At 39.4% G+C, this 20,559-nt stretch overlaps 1 protein-coding gene across 1 annotated transcript; it reads right to left on the bottom strand.

Moving 5' to 3' along the window:
- Window positions 1-1,202: 1,202 nt before the first annotated feature.
- LOC132322434 (uncharacterized) lies at window positions 1,203-20,259 on the bottom strand. The gene is made up of 3 exons (XM_059836926.1): window positions 20,004-20,259; window positions 2,317-2,943; window positions 1,203-1,388 (listed from the first exon to the last, which is right to left on the bottom strand). Exons 1-3 carry the CDS (start codon window positions 20,257-20,259, stop codon window positions 1,285-1,287), a joined length of 987 nt encoding a protein of 328 aa, XP_059692909.1. The 3' UTR covers window positions 1,203-1,284.
- Between the last annotated feature and the right edge of the window lie 300 nt (window positions 20,260-20,559).

Here is a 20,559-nt window from a genome sequence, read left to right as displayed (position 1 = left end):
AGGGGGATGGTACCATCTCTGTAGATGGCTGGTACTTACTTTTTGATAGGTGACCACTTACTATGTATAACTCTTCCAGTAAGATGCACTTTGTATCTTCTGAATTGAGGCCTTATTTCTAGCTTTTGCAATATACTTGGTAAGCCTTACTTTGTTCTTGCAGACATGGCAGCATTTGTTAGGGGCCAGGTAGCAGTAGTATAAGGCTCCATAAACAGGCCATTGACCTGGAGAGGGGTCTCTTAAGTAGCTCAGAGTATGGGAGTGTCACAGAAGAAGGGAAAAAGAAACAATCAGAATAGTGATACTATTTTCTCAATAGTACTGGTACTAGTGTTTCAATGTTTGGTTTTCCTTTTTTTCCTCATTTCATTGTTCTGGAGAGTTTTGCATTTCAAAACAGTGCTTGTTCTGTGCTCCTGACTGTTGATCTTGCAGTTTTGTGTACTGGGGTTGTTGCAATTCCTGTTGACTTTCCTTGGTATTCACCAACCTGACAATAATTGTGTCAGATCAGAGAGCAGAGCATGGTAAGATATAATCTCTAAATTTGCAACTGTCAGCTTGGCCCCAGCATTGATGCTGCATTTAATTCTCTGTGCTTTGTGGGGTTCACATCTATCCTGGTACTTTTTTCGTAGCTCTCTTGGTGTATCATAGGATACAGATTCCCAGTTTTTTTCTTTTTATACTTTGCCTGCTATCATAGAGGAAGCGAGTCATTTGGTGGCACATTTTATCATGTCTGTTGTAGAATACTGTCAAGGTTCAGCAGTCATCACTACATATGTAATAGGTGTGCTGTTGAATGTGTCCCTTATTTCTAGATTAGCAAAAGTGGGTTAGTGTTAAATGAACAAGGTCTGGCTTGGAGTACCAGAGACAGATGTTCCTCTGTCACCTCTGCTATGGAGGACAGTGATGTCTGGTGCAAGTTAAAAATGGCAGCTTAGGAAATGTTGTAATCCATTGCACTGAAATCACTGGAAGCTCTTTTAAAGAGCTTATAGTAACAATTGTTTATAACTGTGCCAAATATCAATAATCCTATTAATTAATCCCTAATTAATTGCATGTAACTTTGAGGAAATGGAAAACTTTCAAATTAATAAAAATACCACGTTGGAATGCAGTGTACACCAAATACTACTCTACTGGCTTATTTTAGAGTTGTCTGTTATGTACTAGGTTTGTGACATTAATCATATTTGGTTTGTGTTTATTCATGCAAAAGTTTCCATGGCACAGTTAAGTCATCAACAGTCAGACAACATTAAGGTTACATCATATGAAGGCTCTGCTTGAATTGAGGACCATCTTGAGTGTTTTGCTGGTGTGCTTGACTTCACCGTGTACAACAGAGCTGTGCTTAACTGTGCTGTTGGAACCTGTCAGAGAGGAAAAGGGAAACTGACAACTTGTCTGGCTGCAGAGCAGAAGCCAAAGAGGCAGTTTGTGACAGAAGGGATGAGCAGAGCCACTGGGAAGGGACACAGCTGGCCCTGAGCTCTAAAGCTAAGCCACAGGCCTGCATGAGAGGAATGGCAGCCCAAAGGGGAGCGCATCAGGGCCCATGTTGATCTCTTTGTCTTTGGTGTCTCTAGTTCATAGTAGAGCTCATGGATACAGCTGCTCTTCCTGCACTGTGGCTGCAGCTCAGGAAGATATTGTGACTGGCATTGTTGGAGATTGTGTGGTGGTTAAGCCATGAAGCAGAGCCTGGAGAAATCAATTCAATTGTTCAATTGATTAAATTAAATTGTTCAATTGATTAAATTTTTGATTAAATTAAATTTTTCAATTGATTAAATTTAATCAATTGAACAATTAATTAATTGTTCAATTGATTAAATTCTTCAATTGTTAAATCCCTAGCCTAAGAAAATTTTGCAGCCTGTGTGCAGTTCTGGGATATTACAAAGTAAACTTGTTAGCAGAAGTTTTTATCACAAATTACACAAGAACAGAGGATAATTGGACCAAATCCATTTGCCCCACAGATTGCTTGTAGTTGCTCATAACCCCCCACACAGCTGGAGGTTTTTTGTGGACTCCTATCTGAATGGATGCACTACTCTGTTGAGACAAATTTCAGGAGAAAACATTCTGGAACTACCATTTCCTCTGAAGAGAAAGAGCTTCAATAACTCTCTTTTCTTTTGCCAGTGAGAAAACTGGATACCAGGGGGTGAAAGTGAAAAAAACCCCTGTTTATTACCCAAAAAAAAAAAAAAAAAAAAAGGGTGCTTGGAAGGCACAGAAAAAGAAAGGAAAAAAAATGAATAAATGCTAGATATTGAAATTGCGTAACCTTACCCCCCAGAGACCCAACAACTGCCGTCTCCCGGCTGACAGGTAATTTCCCGCTTGATGCAGTTCCGGTCACAGCCGGCAGGGGCGCTGGTGGCTCCCCAGCCAGGCATGGCGGGTGCGGTGATTCCCCCACGGCTGCAGGGGGCGCTGTGGCGCGAGTTTCAATGTCTGTCTCACATGGTAATGGCTGACACAGCTGGCAGAAGGTATGGAGAAGGAGCTTCCTTGACGAACCCTCAGGGAGAGCTGACCGTGGTACCCCTGTGGACAGCAGAAGGAGCTGTAGCAGGAATTTCAGGAGAAGCAAGCTGGAGCGGCAGGACGGCCTCACCCGGAGGTAGCAAGCAAGCGGCAGCAGAAACTCGGCAGCTGCAAGCCGGACGGCGCACGGCGAAGAGCTGTAGCAAAACTCCCTGCAGAGGCAGGGCGGGCCGGGGGGAAGCAGCAGCCCGGCTGCCGAGCGAAGCAGCGAGGTTCCCCGGCCTTTCTGTCTGCCGCTGGCTGCAGCCTGGGTCCGGGCCCTGCGGGGCGGGCAGCCCCCAGCGGGAGACGATGGGGACCCGGGCTCCTGGGGAGCACGCACTGGCTCGGGGCTTCCCGCAGCAGAGCGAGGAAAGCCAAGCCGGCAAGCTCCGTCATAGTGCCAAAGAAACAAAACAAAACAAAACAAACAAAAACCCCAAACTAAAACAAAACAAAAACCCAGTCAAACAAAAAACCCCTACACAAACAGTAGGGTAAACCACGGGGGAGGTGGTGAGGTGGGCACAGTAGCCCCTGAGCCCAAAACATATCAAAAACTCCGTAAGTGGGGTGGGATCATAAACCAAGACGCATTTATATAAGCAGCCCTTTGTTTTGGTTGGACTGGGTCCTACTATTAAGCAATAAATGGTTATGACTGCAACTTGCCTTAATGCTCGAGGTCCCTGATTGAAGCAAGAGCTGCGTTTTCTTCGACCTTTTAATTAGGTCAGTAGGTTATAGAAGATACCGACTTGGGCTAGGAAAACTTTTGTATAACTCACTTTCTCTAGTTACCACAGATGTGAGTCTGTAGGGATGCTTAGAATGTTCGTGTTTTTAAGTAAAGAAAGAAAAACGATTCTGCCGAGGGAAAAAGTGGGACAGTGTTTTTGGGGCTTCCCTAAGGTACAGCAAAGGAAATATCTGGACAAATCTATTCAGATGCTCCTTACTAAGATGTTACACATATTAGCACAAAATCAGTAGAAGCATCATCTACTTCTAGAGAATGTGCAAGTGTCTTATGATTGCACAAATGGTACATCTACTGCAAAACTGTTGCTAAGCAAACGGAACACATTGGCAATTACCAGCAGTGAGAAGTGATAGCTCTCAGAATACATAAGTAGGAAATTTCCATATGTAGGTCTTTTTGAAATGACATATGAGCGTATTGGTAGTGTAGGTTGTATTTTCCACCTTTTAGCCTTTACTATTTTGAGAACCACTTATAAAAGAGTACTTAAATGAATTTCAAGGAAGAAATAAAGGAATAATTCCTTTAAAATATTCCTCTTAAAGGGATAAAGAATGGGTTTAGCAGGAAGGGGCTGCTCTTCTAAATAAGATAATTTAAAATATTTAGCCAAAATGATGTTATAACATCTGGATAATTTTTTAATTGCAAACTTTAATTATGAATGCTTTATTTTAATTATAATTCAATGAAATGAACTTCTGAGAGGTCTTATTTTGTTTGATTTTTTTTGAACTTTTAATTTTTTAAAAAAAATTTTGTTGTTTGGTTGGGGTTTCTTTGTTCGGGTTTGTGGGGTTTTTGTTAGTTATGGTTTTGGATCTTTTTCTTAAGTGACCTTGAAGTTTGACTGATTTAAAGCATACTTTATTGTCATAGAAAGGATTTCAACAATTTGTGTTAGCAAAGGCTTGCAGCAATTCACATCAAGTTCTGTAGCCTCTTCCTTCTTTCCCAGGTGTTGGCAGGCACTCTTCCCATTCCTCTGCTGGAGTCAGAGACATTGCAGCACAGTGAATGTCCCAACTGTAAGTGAAAATATAGGGAAAGAAAGAAATATGTTCAGGAACAGTTGCCATTGAAAAAGGAGTTGTGAAAACTCTTAAAATAAAAAGATCTATTTTAACCCAGTTTTGATGGGGGTTAAAAAAGTCCAAAACCCAGCCAATTTGTGCTCTCCTGGTTAGTGAAAAGCAGAGCTACACATAGAGGTTGAAACAAGAGTAGTGTGCTCTACCTGAAAGGAAAAGTAATAAAGTGTCTGTATGGTATTTTTGATAGCTATATATGTAAATTAAAAAAAATCACATCCAAACTACCCAATTAAATGAAATCAGTAAAAAATTATTTCATTTTATTTCATAGTTAAATGTAGATCATACTGGGCCACGCTTAAAAAGGCATTAAAAAAGGCAACAATTCAGTTATTCGGCCCACATTGGAAGTTAGCTACTTCCCCAGTACTCTAAAAGAGTAAACCATAATCCCACTGTCTTAATGAACACCTCTTCAGTTAATAAAGTGCTGATGTCTGGAGCTATGTGAGTTAATTAATTATGCTAGTTTATAATGGGCTGCCACATTTATGGAAGCAGTTGCAGTGCTAAGAGCATTCTAATTAATTTCTCTGTAAAACGCTGAATTTCCTGACTTGGAAAAGTGTAAGCAGGATTAATTTTTCTTTCTCACATGGTTATTTTGTTTGACAAATTGTTTATGCCCTACCCAGGACAATCTTCACAGAAAAATTTATTTATATTACTGTTGTTTCAAAATGTAGATGTTCAAGATGTTACTTGATTGCTTAATGAGACAGTTTAGTAGGAATATATATCGTTCTGTCTATGCATTATGTTTTTAAAAAGTTGCACGGAAGTTAACCATGTCTTTTCATGTTCATTTTCCTAAAAGCAGCAACTTCCACTTGGTAATCAATTGTGATACCTAGCTGTATTTAGAGAAACGAAGGACAAAATTCGTCAATTATGGTTTTACCCACTAGGGGGACCCATTGTTACGACTAAAAGTGGACTCTGAAGTTTTAAGTAAAACCAGCATGATCAAATATCACGTGAAATTTTCATACCTGGATCTTTTCTCACTCTTGGTGTGCACGCACACCTTAAAAAAAAAAAAGTGGGCCTTTTCTATCCATTTACCTGAAATTTGCCACCTAAGAGGCATCTTTTCTGCAGCTCAGATAGGAACTATTTTGCGTGTATTGAACACTTATGTTTCTGTGTTGTGTTACTTTGCAGATATATAAAAATAGACAGAAAGCAAATATTTGGTTGCCTGTGGTGTGCAGAATTTATTAAGAATATATATACTTATTCAAAGATACACTGGTAATTTTATTTGATTTTATATCTGAATGGAGGGGAAAGTGTGTCCTTTTTTCTGTTCTGGCAGCCAGATAGTACGCTCATGTCCTAATTTTTTCTTGCCTCAAGCAGTTACCTGGCTTTACTCTGGGCTTTGCAACTTGGTGCCCTGCTCTTACAAAGGCTCCCTGCTCTATCTTCTCTTGTGTGCATTTCCCCTGTACTAGGCTCAGCCTTGATCCCATTGTGCTGCCCATCACACTGTCCTTCCTGTCTCATGGCTCTGAGGTGGTCCAGTAAAGAGGATCTGTGGCTGCCCCTGACCCTTAACTCATGATTTGTACCCTGTGCCATGCCACTCCTCAGCATCCCTTTTAGCTCCTGCAAAGACCTCACAGCTTGGATTGTCTCTGATCCTCCCCTCTCTTTTCACTACCACCTTCACAGCCCTTACCTTGCTTAGGTAGATTAGTGAGGAGCAGATTTCTAAAAAACAGCAATAAAATGGTCTGGAAATTTCTACATGGCAGCATTTCTTGATCAGTGGTCACCCCACCTGGGGGTGTTACACCTTTTCTCTTCCTCCTATGCCTCTGTCTGCATGGGAGGCAGAAGAGGAGGGACATTTTCTTTTCTTTGTCCTGTTGCCTTTTGTCAAGATCAGTTTGTCACCCAAATTCTAAAAAGTTTAAAGCAGTGTGTTTCTTAGATGTGAAGTAAAAAGCAATGTAAGTTATTTCTGTATGCCTAGAGTGAAGTTATTTTAATACTGTTTCTAATGCTGTCAGTAACTATTCTTTTTCTCAGAAAGGATGAAAAGCTTTATTTACCCTCGCTATTTCACATATTTATTATTTTAAATTCTTTCCCAGTTGAGATGGGAATGTGATGAAGTAACTTTCTTTTGTTTTTAACAAGGGTTTTGTATTTAAATGTGCTCAAATGAGTGAAAATGTATTTTTGAATTAGTATATACTGAAGTAAAATTTTCTTCTCTTACATCAAAGACTGATAAACAACTGTGCTGTGTAACCATTAAAAAAATTTCCAGCAAAGGGCCTATTTGGTCCAGTTCAATGGCCCTTTTTGGCACATTGTGCAGAGCACTGAGATGAAATATTCAGGTTACATTTGAGTAAGTAACGGATCTGCAGCTTGATTTCCATAGTGAAAAACAGGAGATGGCCTTCTCAGTCACCAGCGTCTTGGCCCTTGAACCTCATTTTTTCAAATTCAAAAGGACTTTCAAGTTCCTCTGCTACAGTTGGAAAGTAAGTACCTATGTATCCCTTGGAAGCGACTTTCACTTTCTGAATCATGAAGTTGCTTTTGCCATTATTACACTCATCCTGTGTTCGAATCCTGATATACTACCTGTGGCAGACTTCCAGGTAGTTTGTTTTTTTTTTTTTTTACTATGTATTTATTATTCATGAGAGTTTAAAAAGAGGATGAAAACAAACTGCAGAAAATTTTGTGTGGTTGTGAATAAAGTTGAAGGATAAATCTGCACCCACTTCTCTACAGAGCTGAGCCTGATGTTGGCCTTTCTGTGCTAGTCTTTGTGAATCCAACACACCTAATAATTCCAAATACAGAGTGCAAGGCAGGCATTTCCCGGGAGTTTCCCTCTACTTTAGTGAGATGAAACATGATACATGTCAGAATCATGAAGAATGGCTAATATTTTGCAAACAGAGTGGAAATTAAATTTGTATAAGTTCTCTAGTCCTCATGTGCTTGATCTATCCAGAGAGCTGCCCCTGAGAGCTGCACTGGAGCAGATGGAGAGGCAGTGATAGGATGGAATACAGTGGAGGAGGTTTTGTCCCATGTGCTGTGGGCTCTGCTGCATACACCAGTAGAAGGGACATTGTCTTCTCCTTGCTGCCATTGTAAAGTGTGGTATCTCAATGCTCACCTAACTTTCTCTGGTGGATTAAGTCACGTAAAGTGAAAACTTACACCTCCTCAATATTTTTTGTTAGGGTAGCATTTGTTTCTTTTATTTTTGTCACAGGGACATCAGAGACACAAGGGATGTTGACATCTGAAATTATAGTCTTTGCACCTACAAGGTATTTGTCTTTTGAAACTGCATTGTGCTAATTAAAGGCTCAGCTGTATTAAACTGGTGCTTGTTCCCTTGCTTTTTCTTAAGGTTCATGGAAGGCAGTGGAGCTGTTGCATCTCCTGTTACAGTGCAGCTGAGTACTGGACAGGGTATGGAGGCTCCCAATTCTTGTATAATGGTAGTTTTAGGGGTCTTCCATGGGAACCTTCTGCAGACATCTGACAGTGAGTTCATGGTGCTGTACTGAGTGTATCAGGCTGGTCTGTGTTAGAACACAAGCTTCAGTGCAAAGAAATGTGTTAATTCCAATCTTGAAAAAAATAAGGGACAATATGTGTAATCTATTGGGAAATTACTGTTTTTAAGCTGCTATGAAGATCAGTGATCAATAAGAGACAGAATAAATGACCTATAATGCCCCAGTGATAATAATAGTTATGACCTTGTAATTTAGTACAGGCTCATAGCATTTATCTTCTTGTGATTTCTGATTGCTCAATGAGCACCTAAAAATGTGCAGTAAGTAAGTATTTATATCAGACTTCATTCACTTGAGATCATCAAAAGATTACTTTTTCTTTTCTTTAGCAGATTGAAAAATCAAAATAACCTAAATTTGCTGCTAAACTAATTTGATTGGAGCCTGTAAACTATGTGTTTTAGAGATCCCAAGAATCTGGTGGCTGTTTCTGAGTCTGTTTTTCTCTTTAGTTTTGGAAAGAAGTATTTACATGGAAGGGTAATGATACTAAAATTAATAAACTAAGGAGTGAATGAAAGAAATTTGTGTGTTCTGAAATTTATTAAAGTGTGTTCTCTTTGTCTAAAATGAGTTGGTGCCAAAAAAGTGGTCTCAAACTTGTGTGAAAGATTAATTTTGTTATTTGTTTGTTTGCATGGCTTACAAAATCTCTGTGTAAATAAGCACTACACCCTAAATCCAAACTAGCAAGGTCAACAGCAGTGTTTACTAAGGCCAGAGTGTACAGTTAAAACACCCCAAAACAACTAATACAAACAAGAATATAATTACTACTAATTCTTACTTTTTTTTTTTTTTGTAAACGGCTCCTGGTGTATGATAGATTCCTATGCTTGTTTTATATTCTGAGACACACAGTAATACGACTCCAGCATCCCTCTTTTAAATTGCTATAATGTTAACTGCAGTTTGAAATAACTGCAAAGTTCAATAAACTGTAGAATTATGTGAAAATGCCTTTTTTCCCTCCTGAACACCTGTTTTTTCTGCTCATTAGAAGCAAACTTTTTGAATTGTAACTGGCATCCTTTCTCAGGGCTTGATCTAGGAGTGCATGATAGATTTGCATATTTTGCTATATTTGCATTTTCAAATCCTAACGTAGAAAAGACAAACAAATGTGAATGGTGGGAATTCAGTGAAAGGAATCCAGAAAATCCACCAGGATCTACTAACTTGCCATTTAATCTAAATACAAAATAGGCACAGCAGTTGTGCAACTGTATGTTTATATACAGCTCCACATTTTTGACTGAAAAGAGAGCGTTCTTAATATAGACTGAAGTGTGATTTTGCTTGAAAAAGTGAATCTGTAAACTTAGCAGCATGTTTATTGTCTCAATGACTTTTCAAATTCCAGACTTGATATGTACACTGGCACAGCAACTTGTTTATCCTATCTAAAAGCTCAGTCTGAGGTCAGCAAGTCTAGCTACATTCAAGGGCCCAAAATGAATGCAATAGTACATCTGTGGGAATGGTGGCATAATTCAACATCTTACCAAGTGACCACATCAGTCCAGGGTTGTGGTGGTGAGGATTATAAAAATGCTGCTGTCTTGTCTCCAAGCTTCTCCACCCTATAATGTGTTTTCTTGTCTTCCTCCTTTCTGTTTTCCGCACAAAAGGGAGTTCATGGAAATGCCTGGTTTCTCCCCAAACAACTAAACATTGAAAGAAAGACTGGGAAAACAGCAAGGCTTTCAAATGAAGGAAGTACTTTTCTTGTTGCTAACCTAAGGCTAGGCTCTGTTAAAGGAGTCATTCACCAGTAGCAAATCCTTTTCCATTAGCCTTCCAGTGTCACCAGCTTGGCTCATCCTGCAAGATGCTTTTTGATGGATTTGCACCATCGCAGTCCCATTACTGGGAACAAGTAGGCCTGAACAGGAGGAATGTGTCTACTAAATACCTGAGGCAACCCTGAAGTCTTTGCTGACAAGTGCCTTCACAAGACATAGAGAGCCCATCTGTGACTCCTGAATGCCACTCTGAAGATGAGTGCAAGTTCCTGTGTTTGTTAAGGCCTTGGCTGTAACACACAAGTGCACAAAAGTACAAGAACTTTTATTGTCTGTAAACATGGTACAAAAGAGCTGATTCAGCCCTTGAGAAGGGGAGAGTGCTGTGCAGTCCTGGCACTGCATAACCCAAGGCAGCTCACCTGTGAGTGGAGCACCTGTGATATTAGAGCACTGGCTCACTGCCATTGCAGTCTTAGTTAGACTATAAATGTCAGGTTGTTGGGTTTTGGTTTTTTTTCTTAATGCGTTGTGAAAGACATGACAGGATGCTGCTTCAGCATTGTGTGATGAGATAATTTCAAATAGCCCAAGTATAACTCCAAGAATGTCCTGCTGAACATCTACATAAACTGATTTTCCATCCTAAAGATTTTCTTGTATTAATAGAAGAGGTTTGGTAATGATTTTTTGGTTTGGTGTTTTGTTTTTTTTTTTTTTTTTTTTTTTTGGTTTGTGGGGTTTTTTTTTGTTTTGAACAGAAATTAAGTTGTTGCTGGAAAACAAAACAGGCTGCCATCCCTTTTTCTTTTCTGGGCTGAAGTCCAATTTTCCACAGCAGTTGCAGAGAAAAAGCAAACACATCTCTAGATTCAGCGAGAAATATTAAAATGTATGTAATCTCTGCCAAAAAAATAGCTTTGTGATTTACATTACAATAAACCCTGACCTTTAAGTCCTGCAGACTAAGCTAATCTGTGAAGTACTTTATCACTGAATCAACATGTGAAACTACAGCAAAGTGACTGTGTTTGTCCCACTATGGTGCCACTGAAGAGCACATAGAAAAGCAGATTATAGTGCATCGTGCCACATGCATCACAGCTGTCATGTAACTGAAATGTCTGCTGTGGATTAATAGAGTGACATGCTACTGCTGTAGGAAGTAAAAGTTAATATTTTTATGAATATAGAGCATATAACATTTTAATTGACATGAATCAGGACATTCAGAATTAAGTTTAAAAATCTGGGCTGATTTTCTAACAATAATTCTCAGATCATTCCTTATCTCTTGTTTCCCTCATAAATTTTATTTTCTTTTTTTTTTTAAGGATAACTTATGTGTCAGCACAGATATTGCAACCTTAATTTAAACGTTTTTGGCTTTTGTCTCTCAACACGTGTTGTTTGAATGCAATCTTTAATAGATGTGTCACCTCTGGCACTTCATTTACTCTTCTCTTGTTCTTTTTTTGCAGGGAAAAGAATCCCCAGAATGAATATTTCAGTTTCTTTAATTTACCCAGTGGTCACTACCAGACAACAAATAATATTCTCCAGATGGTGTAAGAAGGTTATCAAGTAGTTATTAAAAGAGGAGTTCTTGACACATTATCCAATAACAAAGCCCCTAATTTTATTGTGTCATGGCTTGCTTGGAGCAAGTGCAGTGTACAACTTCATCATGAGGGAAAGAGAAGGAGCAGACACTGGTCCCTGTGGTGCCCAGTGACAGGACTTGAGTATATGGTGTGAAGTCATTCATAGGAGGTTCAGGATGGATATTAGAAAAAGGTTCTTCATCCAAAGGGCACTAGAACAGGCTCCCCAGGGAAGTGCTCACAGCATCAAGCCTGACATGGTTCAAGAAGTGTTTGGACAATGCTCTTGGGCACATAGTGTCACTCTTGGGATGGTACTGTGCAGGCTGATGAGTTGGACTTGATGATGGTCTGCGGGTCCTTTCCAACTCAGGAAAGGATAGTGATTCTCTGAAGTATTGGTATCAGGTAGGAGCCTGATACCATGGAAAATGTTTATCTGGTCTTTCTCCAGTCTTTGGGTCATGCCACCAGTTTCAATTTTAATTTTATTATATGTACTATTCCAAGGCCACTTATGTTGTCTGATACATGTCAATCAATATATGTCCTTATCTTGGAGCTTTCAGTTGCCTGTGTATCATTCATTACACCTTCTGAACAGGATGCATGTGTATATATTACATTATATATATAGTCAACTGTTACGTATACATATATATATTTTTTAATATATAAAAAAGGTGTATATATATCTTTTTTGTTGGTTATACATGCTGTTGGTTATATATACACACACATATATATATATATATATATATATATATATGTAGTCATATATAAATTAAAAATCCATTGGGATTACTCAAGCCTGCCTGTGATAACCCAAACTTGGATCTGATAATCTGGGTCAAATCAGGAAGAAAGAGAGGAGGCCAATAGGAAACATGCTGAAGATAAAGATGGACACTGATGTGCAATATTACAAAGAGGCATAAAGAGTTAAAAGATGAAAGGACAAGTTAAAAGTGTTGTAATGAGACAAGGAGCTGCAGAAGCTAAATATTCTAAACTGTAATCAGTGGGAAGCTGTTTGGCAGTATAAGATTTGCAGTTTTGCACTTGCTGTGGTTCTGAACAGAAGTCATTGAAGATTTTCTGATTTTTTTTCCTTAAGACAAGTTTAGAAAGTGTCTAAATCAGTGCTTTTACAACAAAACCATTTTCTGTCAATAGCTGCTTTTCAATTTCACTTTAATTAGATAATATTTTTGACAGAAAGTTTTGAAATTGCTAGACTGAATCAATTTGACAATTTTTTTAAAATTAAAATATCTCAGTTCAGTAGTGCAACATTTTCTTTGGAAGCTTAAGCTCAAAAGCAGCTAATATTAAAATGGAAATTTTAGAAGTTTTTCGAAGGGGAGAATTTGAGAAATTCACAGATTTCAACTGTTGGTTTGTTCATATTGTTCCTTTGCCTTTGATGGTTTCCACTGAGATTTCACAGTTTGACTGCCACATTGTTAGGGATACATTTTGCTCCACCAATCTTCTGCCTGCCTGTAGAAGGGGCTTTGAAATCAGATCTTTAAGGTCCCTTCCAACACAAATCTTTCTATGGTTCTGTGAGTCTCTAACTGTTCTGGATAACATTTACCTCTGAGACAGCAGTGATGATGCCAAGGTTATATTCCAAACTGTTCAGACATACTGAACTGGATGTTTCTCACAACAAAAAAACAAAAAAACAAAAAAACAAAAAAACAAAAAAAACAAAAAAAAAACAAAAACAAAAACAAAAACAAAAACAAAAACAAATTAAAAAATTGAAAGCTGCATGCAGAGAAGAAATAACTACAGATATTTCAACCAGATGCTAGTAATAATTGCTTCTTAAAGCCCTCCCCTTATCTGCTCACCTGGAACCAGGTCAGGATATGAGTTAGCAGTCAGTTAAGCCAACTGAGAAGTCATCTGACAACAAAACTGGAATAAGAAAGGATGGGATATAGTGCTGTTTCATGCTTCCAGTTGGAAGGGAGCTCCATGCATCAGAAATGCATGGGAAAAGCCTGTTTTCTTTGGCTCTTAACTCTTTAAGGGTCTTCCACAGGAAAGAAAAAAAAGATAAAAGATCTTGTGATGAGAAGTTCTATTGGGTTTGCTTATTCCCCTCCCTTGCCTTTTCTGTGCTCATTTGATATTCTTACATGGTCACTGCATCCAGTAACTCCAGGTGAAAATTCCCCTCTCTAGGTTTGGCACTCATTTTCCAAGTGGGTTTATTTAGCAATATTATCTTAACCCTGGTGTTCTAAACAAAATGCACATTATCACATGAAATGGGCTCACAAAATAGTTTTCTCAAAATAATACATATCAAAGCCTCTCTGGAGAAACACTCAGGCCTGTCCATTTACATGAAGATTTTACAGTAGCTTGCCCTGAGTTGTTCCTTGTGGTTCTGTTCAATGCAACCTTAAACATTTTATCAGGTTTTAAAACACAGGAGTCTCTCCATTTACTTGAAGTTGGGGTGGGGGGGTTTTCCCTTTCCTGTTAATTTATAGTTTTCAATCTCAATTACACAGCAGCTCTACTTTTTGAAAGATCCTGGATTTTTTTAAAAACACTTATTTTCAAGCAAAAACCAAAAAAGACCAAAATGTTAAACTCAGAGTGTTTCTCCACATTATTTTAGATTCCTTGGTCACCTTCAAGAGCTAGTTAATGACAGCATGCTGCAAACAGCTGGCCTCCTAAATTACACTGTCAACTTCCCGTCTGTTCATGTGGGTATCATTCTTGGACACAACCCCCAAACTGAGTAATTTCTTACAATGAGAAAAAAGAGTGTGGCTTTGTGAGACTGTTCTCTAAGACAAGAGTAGTTAATCTCAGCAATCTGTTCACAGGGTTAAGAACATTATCACTGGAAGAAAAAACGACTTTTCTAGAGTTTTTTTTCTTTTTTTGTTCATCCCTCCCCAAGTTGCAAATAGATTTTTGTGGTTTTTTCCAGGGATCAAAGGCTTGTCCATGCAGTCACAAGCCTACTCATATCACTGGCGGTTTGGGAGGGTTTAACACAGGCTATATTGTGTGGTGGCTGTAGCTGTCTGTATGTGTGGTTTAGTAAAGTTCTCTCAAAGGCCAGCACTGCAAATGTCAGTGGGCTTGTGATTTTTATCCACAGGCCAAGCTGCTTCTGTCACAGGCAGTATGCTATTGGCTTCAAATGTGGACGTTGAGTGCCCTACAGGTAATGGGGAGCAAATGCCTCTTTGGGAGTAAACACATTCAAAATAAAATCCCTGAAGCATAAGATGAAGACATGATCAGTAGGAAAGTGCCAGTTTCTCTACCAAAATTCTTTGCTGTATTGGTGTCCTCAGAGGCGCACTAATGATGTCTACACATATGATAAATGTTTCCCAAGCACTGAATTTTCTATCTAGTCATTTTTGCATTTGATGATGTTGAAGATCCAGGTCATTCCTGAAATTGTTCCTTCCACCTGCTCTCTGTGAATGAATCTGCTCAGTGTGGTGTGTGGTGGTCCTCCCTCCCTTCCCACATTTCCAGGCTTGGCACCCAGCTCTCGACCTCAGGAGTGTCACCCTTTTCTACAGCAGACCAATGTGATGGGTTTTTGAGTGGATGGGTTTTGGGTTCTGTAGGCACTAGAAAAGTTGTATTCTTTTGCATTTCAATTTGTTGGGCACACTTGGCTCCTTCCCCTTCTGCTTCTGCAGGGACAAGCTGTCATCATGCTGCTATCATGTTCCCCACCTTACCTCCATGGGGTCCTGTCTCCTGTGAACCTCTGAAATGTTCCTCCTGTCCCTTTCCTACATCTCAAAATGTAGGTGAGCATCTGGAGTAAATTTAAATGCTTCTCATCTAGTTTTTTCTGCCCTTTTCTTTTGGCTGAATGTCTCTACAGCAGTAATAAATCTGAGATCACAGAAAGAGTCCACTGCTGAAAAGAATTAATATTGATATGGTTTAAGTCTTCATGAACTCATTTTTGTGGGCCTCCTTATTGATATTTGGAAGTTATTAAGGATGTACCACCAATTCTTACTACTCTAAGGAAGGAAAGAAAAAAGAAACAAAACAAACCATGTGATCACTCAGAAAATAAATTATAGATCTCGGTTCATTTTAGAAATAGTATTAATATTTCTGGAATGATTGTAAATAGCTTGAAATAAACTATCATATACAACAGCAATTTATAAAAATTTGTATCTCCTATTTTATTTAGATTTATACAATATTAACTGTAAAGAGTCTAATAGTGGCAAGAACTATGGAAAAATATTTTTCATTCGGAAACTATGTATTGGAAATTTATTCTGTTGCTGAGCTGTGTGAACGTGTTGACCATTTGGTGTAAAACAAAGCAAATACTCAGGTTGTGTTTTCTCTCTCTGCAACTTCCTGAATATTGCCGTAACTGGATTTTTGGATTGGTTTCTGTGGTCTGCAGCTATGCACATCTGATGAAATTGCAGGTCTCTTTTAAGCTGAGAGAGTATTTTTAGATGTTTTGTGGGCTGTGTATCAATTATTTATAACACAGAGTTAGCAAGGAATGAATGAAATATATTTAGTGCCTTTTGAGAATATTTTAGGAGCATAGATTCTGACATATGGAGTATGATTTACAGAGATGTAAGTTACATCATTATATAATTATATATTGAGTAAACACCACCACAAAAAAAAAAAAAAAAAAAAAAAAAAAAAGCCAACAAAAAAACTTGTGGAAAAAATTGTTTGAACCCTGCCCTAAGGCATCCACCCTTGAAAAGAGTGGAAGCTTTCACTGAACTTCCTTTGCTTTCCTTTCAAGGAAAACTTTTGGAGGATTTCACAACCTGTGATTTTTCTGTAAATTATTGTTTTATCAGTGGTTATGTCAATGCCAGTTGCATTACAAGCTGACTGTTCCTCTAGCCTTAAAATATCTTTCAGACATGTTCCAGTTTCCTTGGCTCGCTCTGTCTCTTGGCTTCCAAAAAAGGAGATAGGAGAAAGTCCCTGTTCTGTTTTTTTTACTTTTTTTTTCCTTAAAGGAAAAAATGAAATGTTTTGGTAATATGAGGTTCTACAATTCATTTTGATTTAAAAAAAAAAAAAAAGAATAAAGAACCAAAGCAGAATTATTATATATTTCTTAATATGAATAACTGAGGTATTAAACCCAGATGTTGATGTTTTCCTAAATGTCCATGCAGTCAGTGGGTTGAGAGGAGGGAATTGCCAAGCTTCCTTCTGTTTTACTGGTGGCTGGGTACACTGGTTGCATAAGTGTAGCTATAGCTTCATACTGGAAGTATTAAAAAAAAAAAAATGTAAACACTCTCCCTACTCACAAAGAATAGCTTGGTAAACTGAGAATGGAAAAGCCTTCCCCAAATGATACCAGCCTTGACAGTGGTACCAGCCTGGGAAGCACAGGTGAGCTCTGTGAGGAGTGTGTGCTGTGTGAGCTGTGTGAGGAAGGAGAATGCAGCTGCATCTCTCAAAACACTGTTTAAGTTCCCGTAGGATAAGCCACAACAGGAACTTGAGACAGGCACAGATAACAAAACAGGAAGGCATGGATTCCAGGTCTAACAAAGGTGAAGATTTGGAATTAGCACACTGGTCAAAATTTTGCTGTACAGACTATGGGAACTTAAAACAAGATCTATCAGGACAAAAATTCCCATGGCAGCAAACTGTGAGAAAGGAAGCAACTGGTTACACAGATGACAGCCCAAGCTGTGGGAATGGCTTTTTCATCCCATTGGTTCCCAGGACTTAGCTGTATAAAAGTGGTTCCTCCAGAAAAACAACTCCAGGACCCCCACCACCAAAGATTTAGGAGAGTGAAGAAAGACCAGTGGGATGCTGGGGGAATCCACGAGTGATATCTTTCTACCTGATCACTCTCTCTCTCACTCTCCTTCTGTGCCTCTAATTTTCTCATTTCTTTCTGTGGTTCTACCTCACAGGGATAGGGATAAAAAAAAAATCCCTATTATTGACTTCTGGACGTGGTCTTGTTTGCAACTTAATGCAGGCAGACGCCTCTCTTATGACAAACACTACAAAATATCCAGGAACTGTTTTCCACAGTGATGTCTCCTGCAGGCTCAGTCCTGTTCTATTCAGTGGCATTCAGTGTTAAATTTGGGTACCTGACAGGCAACAGAAGACAAGCTATGGACCCAACAGAATATGGGTTCTTACATGGCAGTAAATCAGCCATGTTGTTTTTTCTCAATGATAGAAAAATAAATATAATTTTGAGTTTATTACAATTATTTAATTTTTGAAACCAGTCAGAAAAAAGTCACCAAGGTGATTTTTTTCCCCTTTTAAATAAATATGAAGGCCAGTAAGCTTCCCAGGGAGGAAGTCTTCTTTGCCCACCACCTTTTTGTGTGATTTTCATCAGGAGGCCATGGTGATTCATCCAGAAGGATTTTCTCGCTTTCTGAAGTTTGGTCATCCTTTTTTGGCAAGAGGTTTAGTGGAGAGGCTCACTGGTGTTGTAAAGCATCATTTCTTCCTGTAGAAATAATGACCAATTTTAAACGTGTGCTTGCAGATTTAGCACCTGACTGTACAGGTACCTATTTGCAAGAGACCCTTGACCCTTTCCCTGCACTTATGCAAACCCTGGCCACATACTCTTTTTGCAGTCACCACTCAGACAGTGAAAGTCTAGTAAAAAGGAATGTCTCTGAACCGAAAATTTTCCACCCAGATCTCAGGAGATTTCTAGTAGTGACTGCTTCTGGTTGGAAACAACTATTATTTATATTATTTAAAATTTCTGTGTTCAAAATGATCCATAACATTTCAGCTGCTAAAACAAAACAAAATAAAAAGCTCATAAAAACGTAGGTATTCTGTCACACTTCACAAAAAGGTAGCTACTCTGTCAGACCTCACTAAGTTTCCAGAATGTTATTTCTTCTAACTTGAGCAACTGACCCATCCCTTTTGATAACCACTGGAGAAGCTGAAAATAGCTACTAAAAAGTCACTTCCTTACCCTAAATTATTGCATCTCCCCTATTAAGACCCCAGCTAAAAGCAGTCAGGTCTGCTCTCAAGGCAGAGCTTGGTTAAATTTTCCAGGCTCTTGTGCTGCTGCCAAGCAATCCCAGCACGGTCGTGTGTTCTGGGCTGAACCTACAGGGACCTGTAGTGCTAGGAACTGGGGATTGAAGTCTATAAACCCTGAGGCCAAAACTAATCTGAGAAATGTCTTGCGAGAATATTTTTAATTCTATGTGGATTCAGACACCATAATAAGATCATACTACAGAAGTCACATACAAAATCACAGGAAGCTCTCTGGTCTTCTCCTTGTCCTCCTGTATAAAAAAAAAAAAACAGTGATGTCCTCAGCTTGTATATCACAAGGCTATATTTCTCTGAGTAGTATAATGATTCCAAGTGCATATGCATAACATTTCTCAATGGCTTCTGTACAGGGCCACTCTTCAATGAAAATTATGTAATTGAATGAAGTCTTCCATAATCTGTGCAGATCATTACAAACAGGCTTTGCTCTTTTAAAAAAAATAATTATTTTTATTTAATTGTAATAATTTCAAATTACTTATTTTCAAATAAAACTGACAGCACGTAAACTGTGGGACACTTTTCCTTCTATTTTAGCATAAAGAAGTATTAATACATACTTTGTTTTCCAGTGGCCTAGAAGTCAATGCTAAAGGATCAGTAGCAAGGGAATAAAAATGCAGAGCATTTACTGTAGATTCCTGCTTACTGTTGCCCCACTTGCCACACGGATTCAGCTAGTGCTGTGCAGAATCCATGGCAGAAATACACGCAAGCATCACATGAACTTGCCTAAAAGTAGCTCATTCAATCGAGGAGTGTAGGGCACTGAGTAAAGAGTGCATAAAGCCCAGGATTAGGCAAAAACTGTGCTCCAGTCTGTGCCAGTCCAGCAGGACAGTTGATCTGACTTCAGAGAGTAAAATTTGCATTTAAATGCTTAAATCCTAGTTCTTGAATAATTTAATTTTTCATATTTTGTCTTCACACTCGTTCAGGAAGCTCCAGAGTGAAGAAAAAGAAAGTGAGGAGCCTGGCCTGTAGGATTTAAGCAGAGAAGATATGAAGCTGCTGGAAAGAGAGCATTAGCACAGGCTACTTGACAGCTTGCAGAGAGGACAAAGCTCTCTGGGGAGACTTTAGAGTGGCTAAAGGGGCTACAGGAGCACAATTCGTGTTCAGGTGGTGAGACACTGGCACAGATTATCCAGAGAAACTGTTGTTGCCCCATCCCTAGTGTGGCATTGTGTGTTTTTAGAATCAGTTATTCCTTTTGTAACTCAATAATGGTTCGGTCCTCGGTTTCCCCCCATGTACTTCCCTCACAATGGTTTCTCCCTCTTGGAGCTACCCCCCTCCCCTGCCGGTCATGGTAACCACCCCTCTTATCTCGAGAATTCTCTGTGCCAGTCATTCCTTAATTCGATGTGTGATTTGCCCCTGGGGTTTTTCCCCTCCCCTGTGTGATCCTCAGTGGCTTAGCTGTAACCCACGCTCCTCCCTGGGTCCTTGCTAGTAAGCTTTGTGTCTCCTCCTATCACACCCGCTCCCTTTTCCAGCCCCCCTCCGCCCGGCTCCAGACTCCCTTTGTCGCCTGTCCCTGAACCCAGTGGGGAAGAAGATTAAAAGATCCTTGGTACTTATACAGGCGTCCCTCCTCCTTCCTTTGCTTCGGTACCTCGCAGCCGAAGATCCCGCCTGTGCCGCAGACAGTAACCACTGCCCAGGGTCCGGAGGGGATCCGGGAGTGGCACTTCGTGTGGCCAGCTTCGGCCGCGCCGGGGGCACCCAGCCGGGCACCCGCACAACCCCCACGGCCGCAGGAGAGAGGCTACACCTAGAAGTGTTCAGGGTCAGTCTGGATGGGCCTTTGAGCAACCTAATGAAGTAGAAGATGTCCATGGAAGTAGGGTTGGAATTTGATAACCTTTCAGGTTAATTTCCAAACCAAACCATTTTATTGTTCTATATTCACCTCTCCTACAAACCTGGCCTTTACCATAGGACATTTTGAAATAGATTTTATTGTCTATGCTTGGAGTTTTCCAGTAATCTACCGTAGTAGAATATCATACAGGCAGCAGTAATAGAGACACTTTTCTTCAAATTAGCTGTGTAAGGTTGAGTTTGCTTTCTTGGAACACTTACTACTACTTCTTTTGAATTCTCAGCCAATCTGGCACTATTTCTGTGTGTGGCATC

Source organism: Haemorhous mexicanus, chromosome Z (genome assembly GCF_027477595.1).
Source record: "Haemorhous mexicanus isolate bHaeMex1 chromosome Z, bHaeMex1.pri, whole genome shotgun sequence".
NCBI lineage: Eukaryota > Metazoa > Chordata > Aves > Passeriformes > Fringillidae > Haemorhous > Haemorhous mexicanus.
The sequence above is the reverse complement of the archived record's forward strand: the minus strand, read 5'-3'. Positions and strand labels throughout refer to the sequence as shown.

Bases quoted from the DNA above. Each gene is read 5' to 3' on its own strand.
- LOC132322434 (XM_059836926.1), bottom strand. From the start codon at position 20,259: ATGGACATCTTCTACTTCATTAGGTTGCTCAAAGGCCCATCCAGACTG. The intron at 2,944-20,003 runs GTATAAGTACCA...ACTATGACGGAG, and splicing joins AGGAAGGAGGAGGGACGCCT to CTTGCCGGCTTGGCTTTCCT. The intron at 1,389-2,316 runs GTAAGGTTACGC...CCTCTCTGACAG, and splicing joins AGTTGTTGGGTCTCTGGGGG to GTTCCAACAGCACAGTTAAG.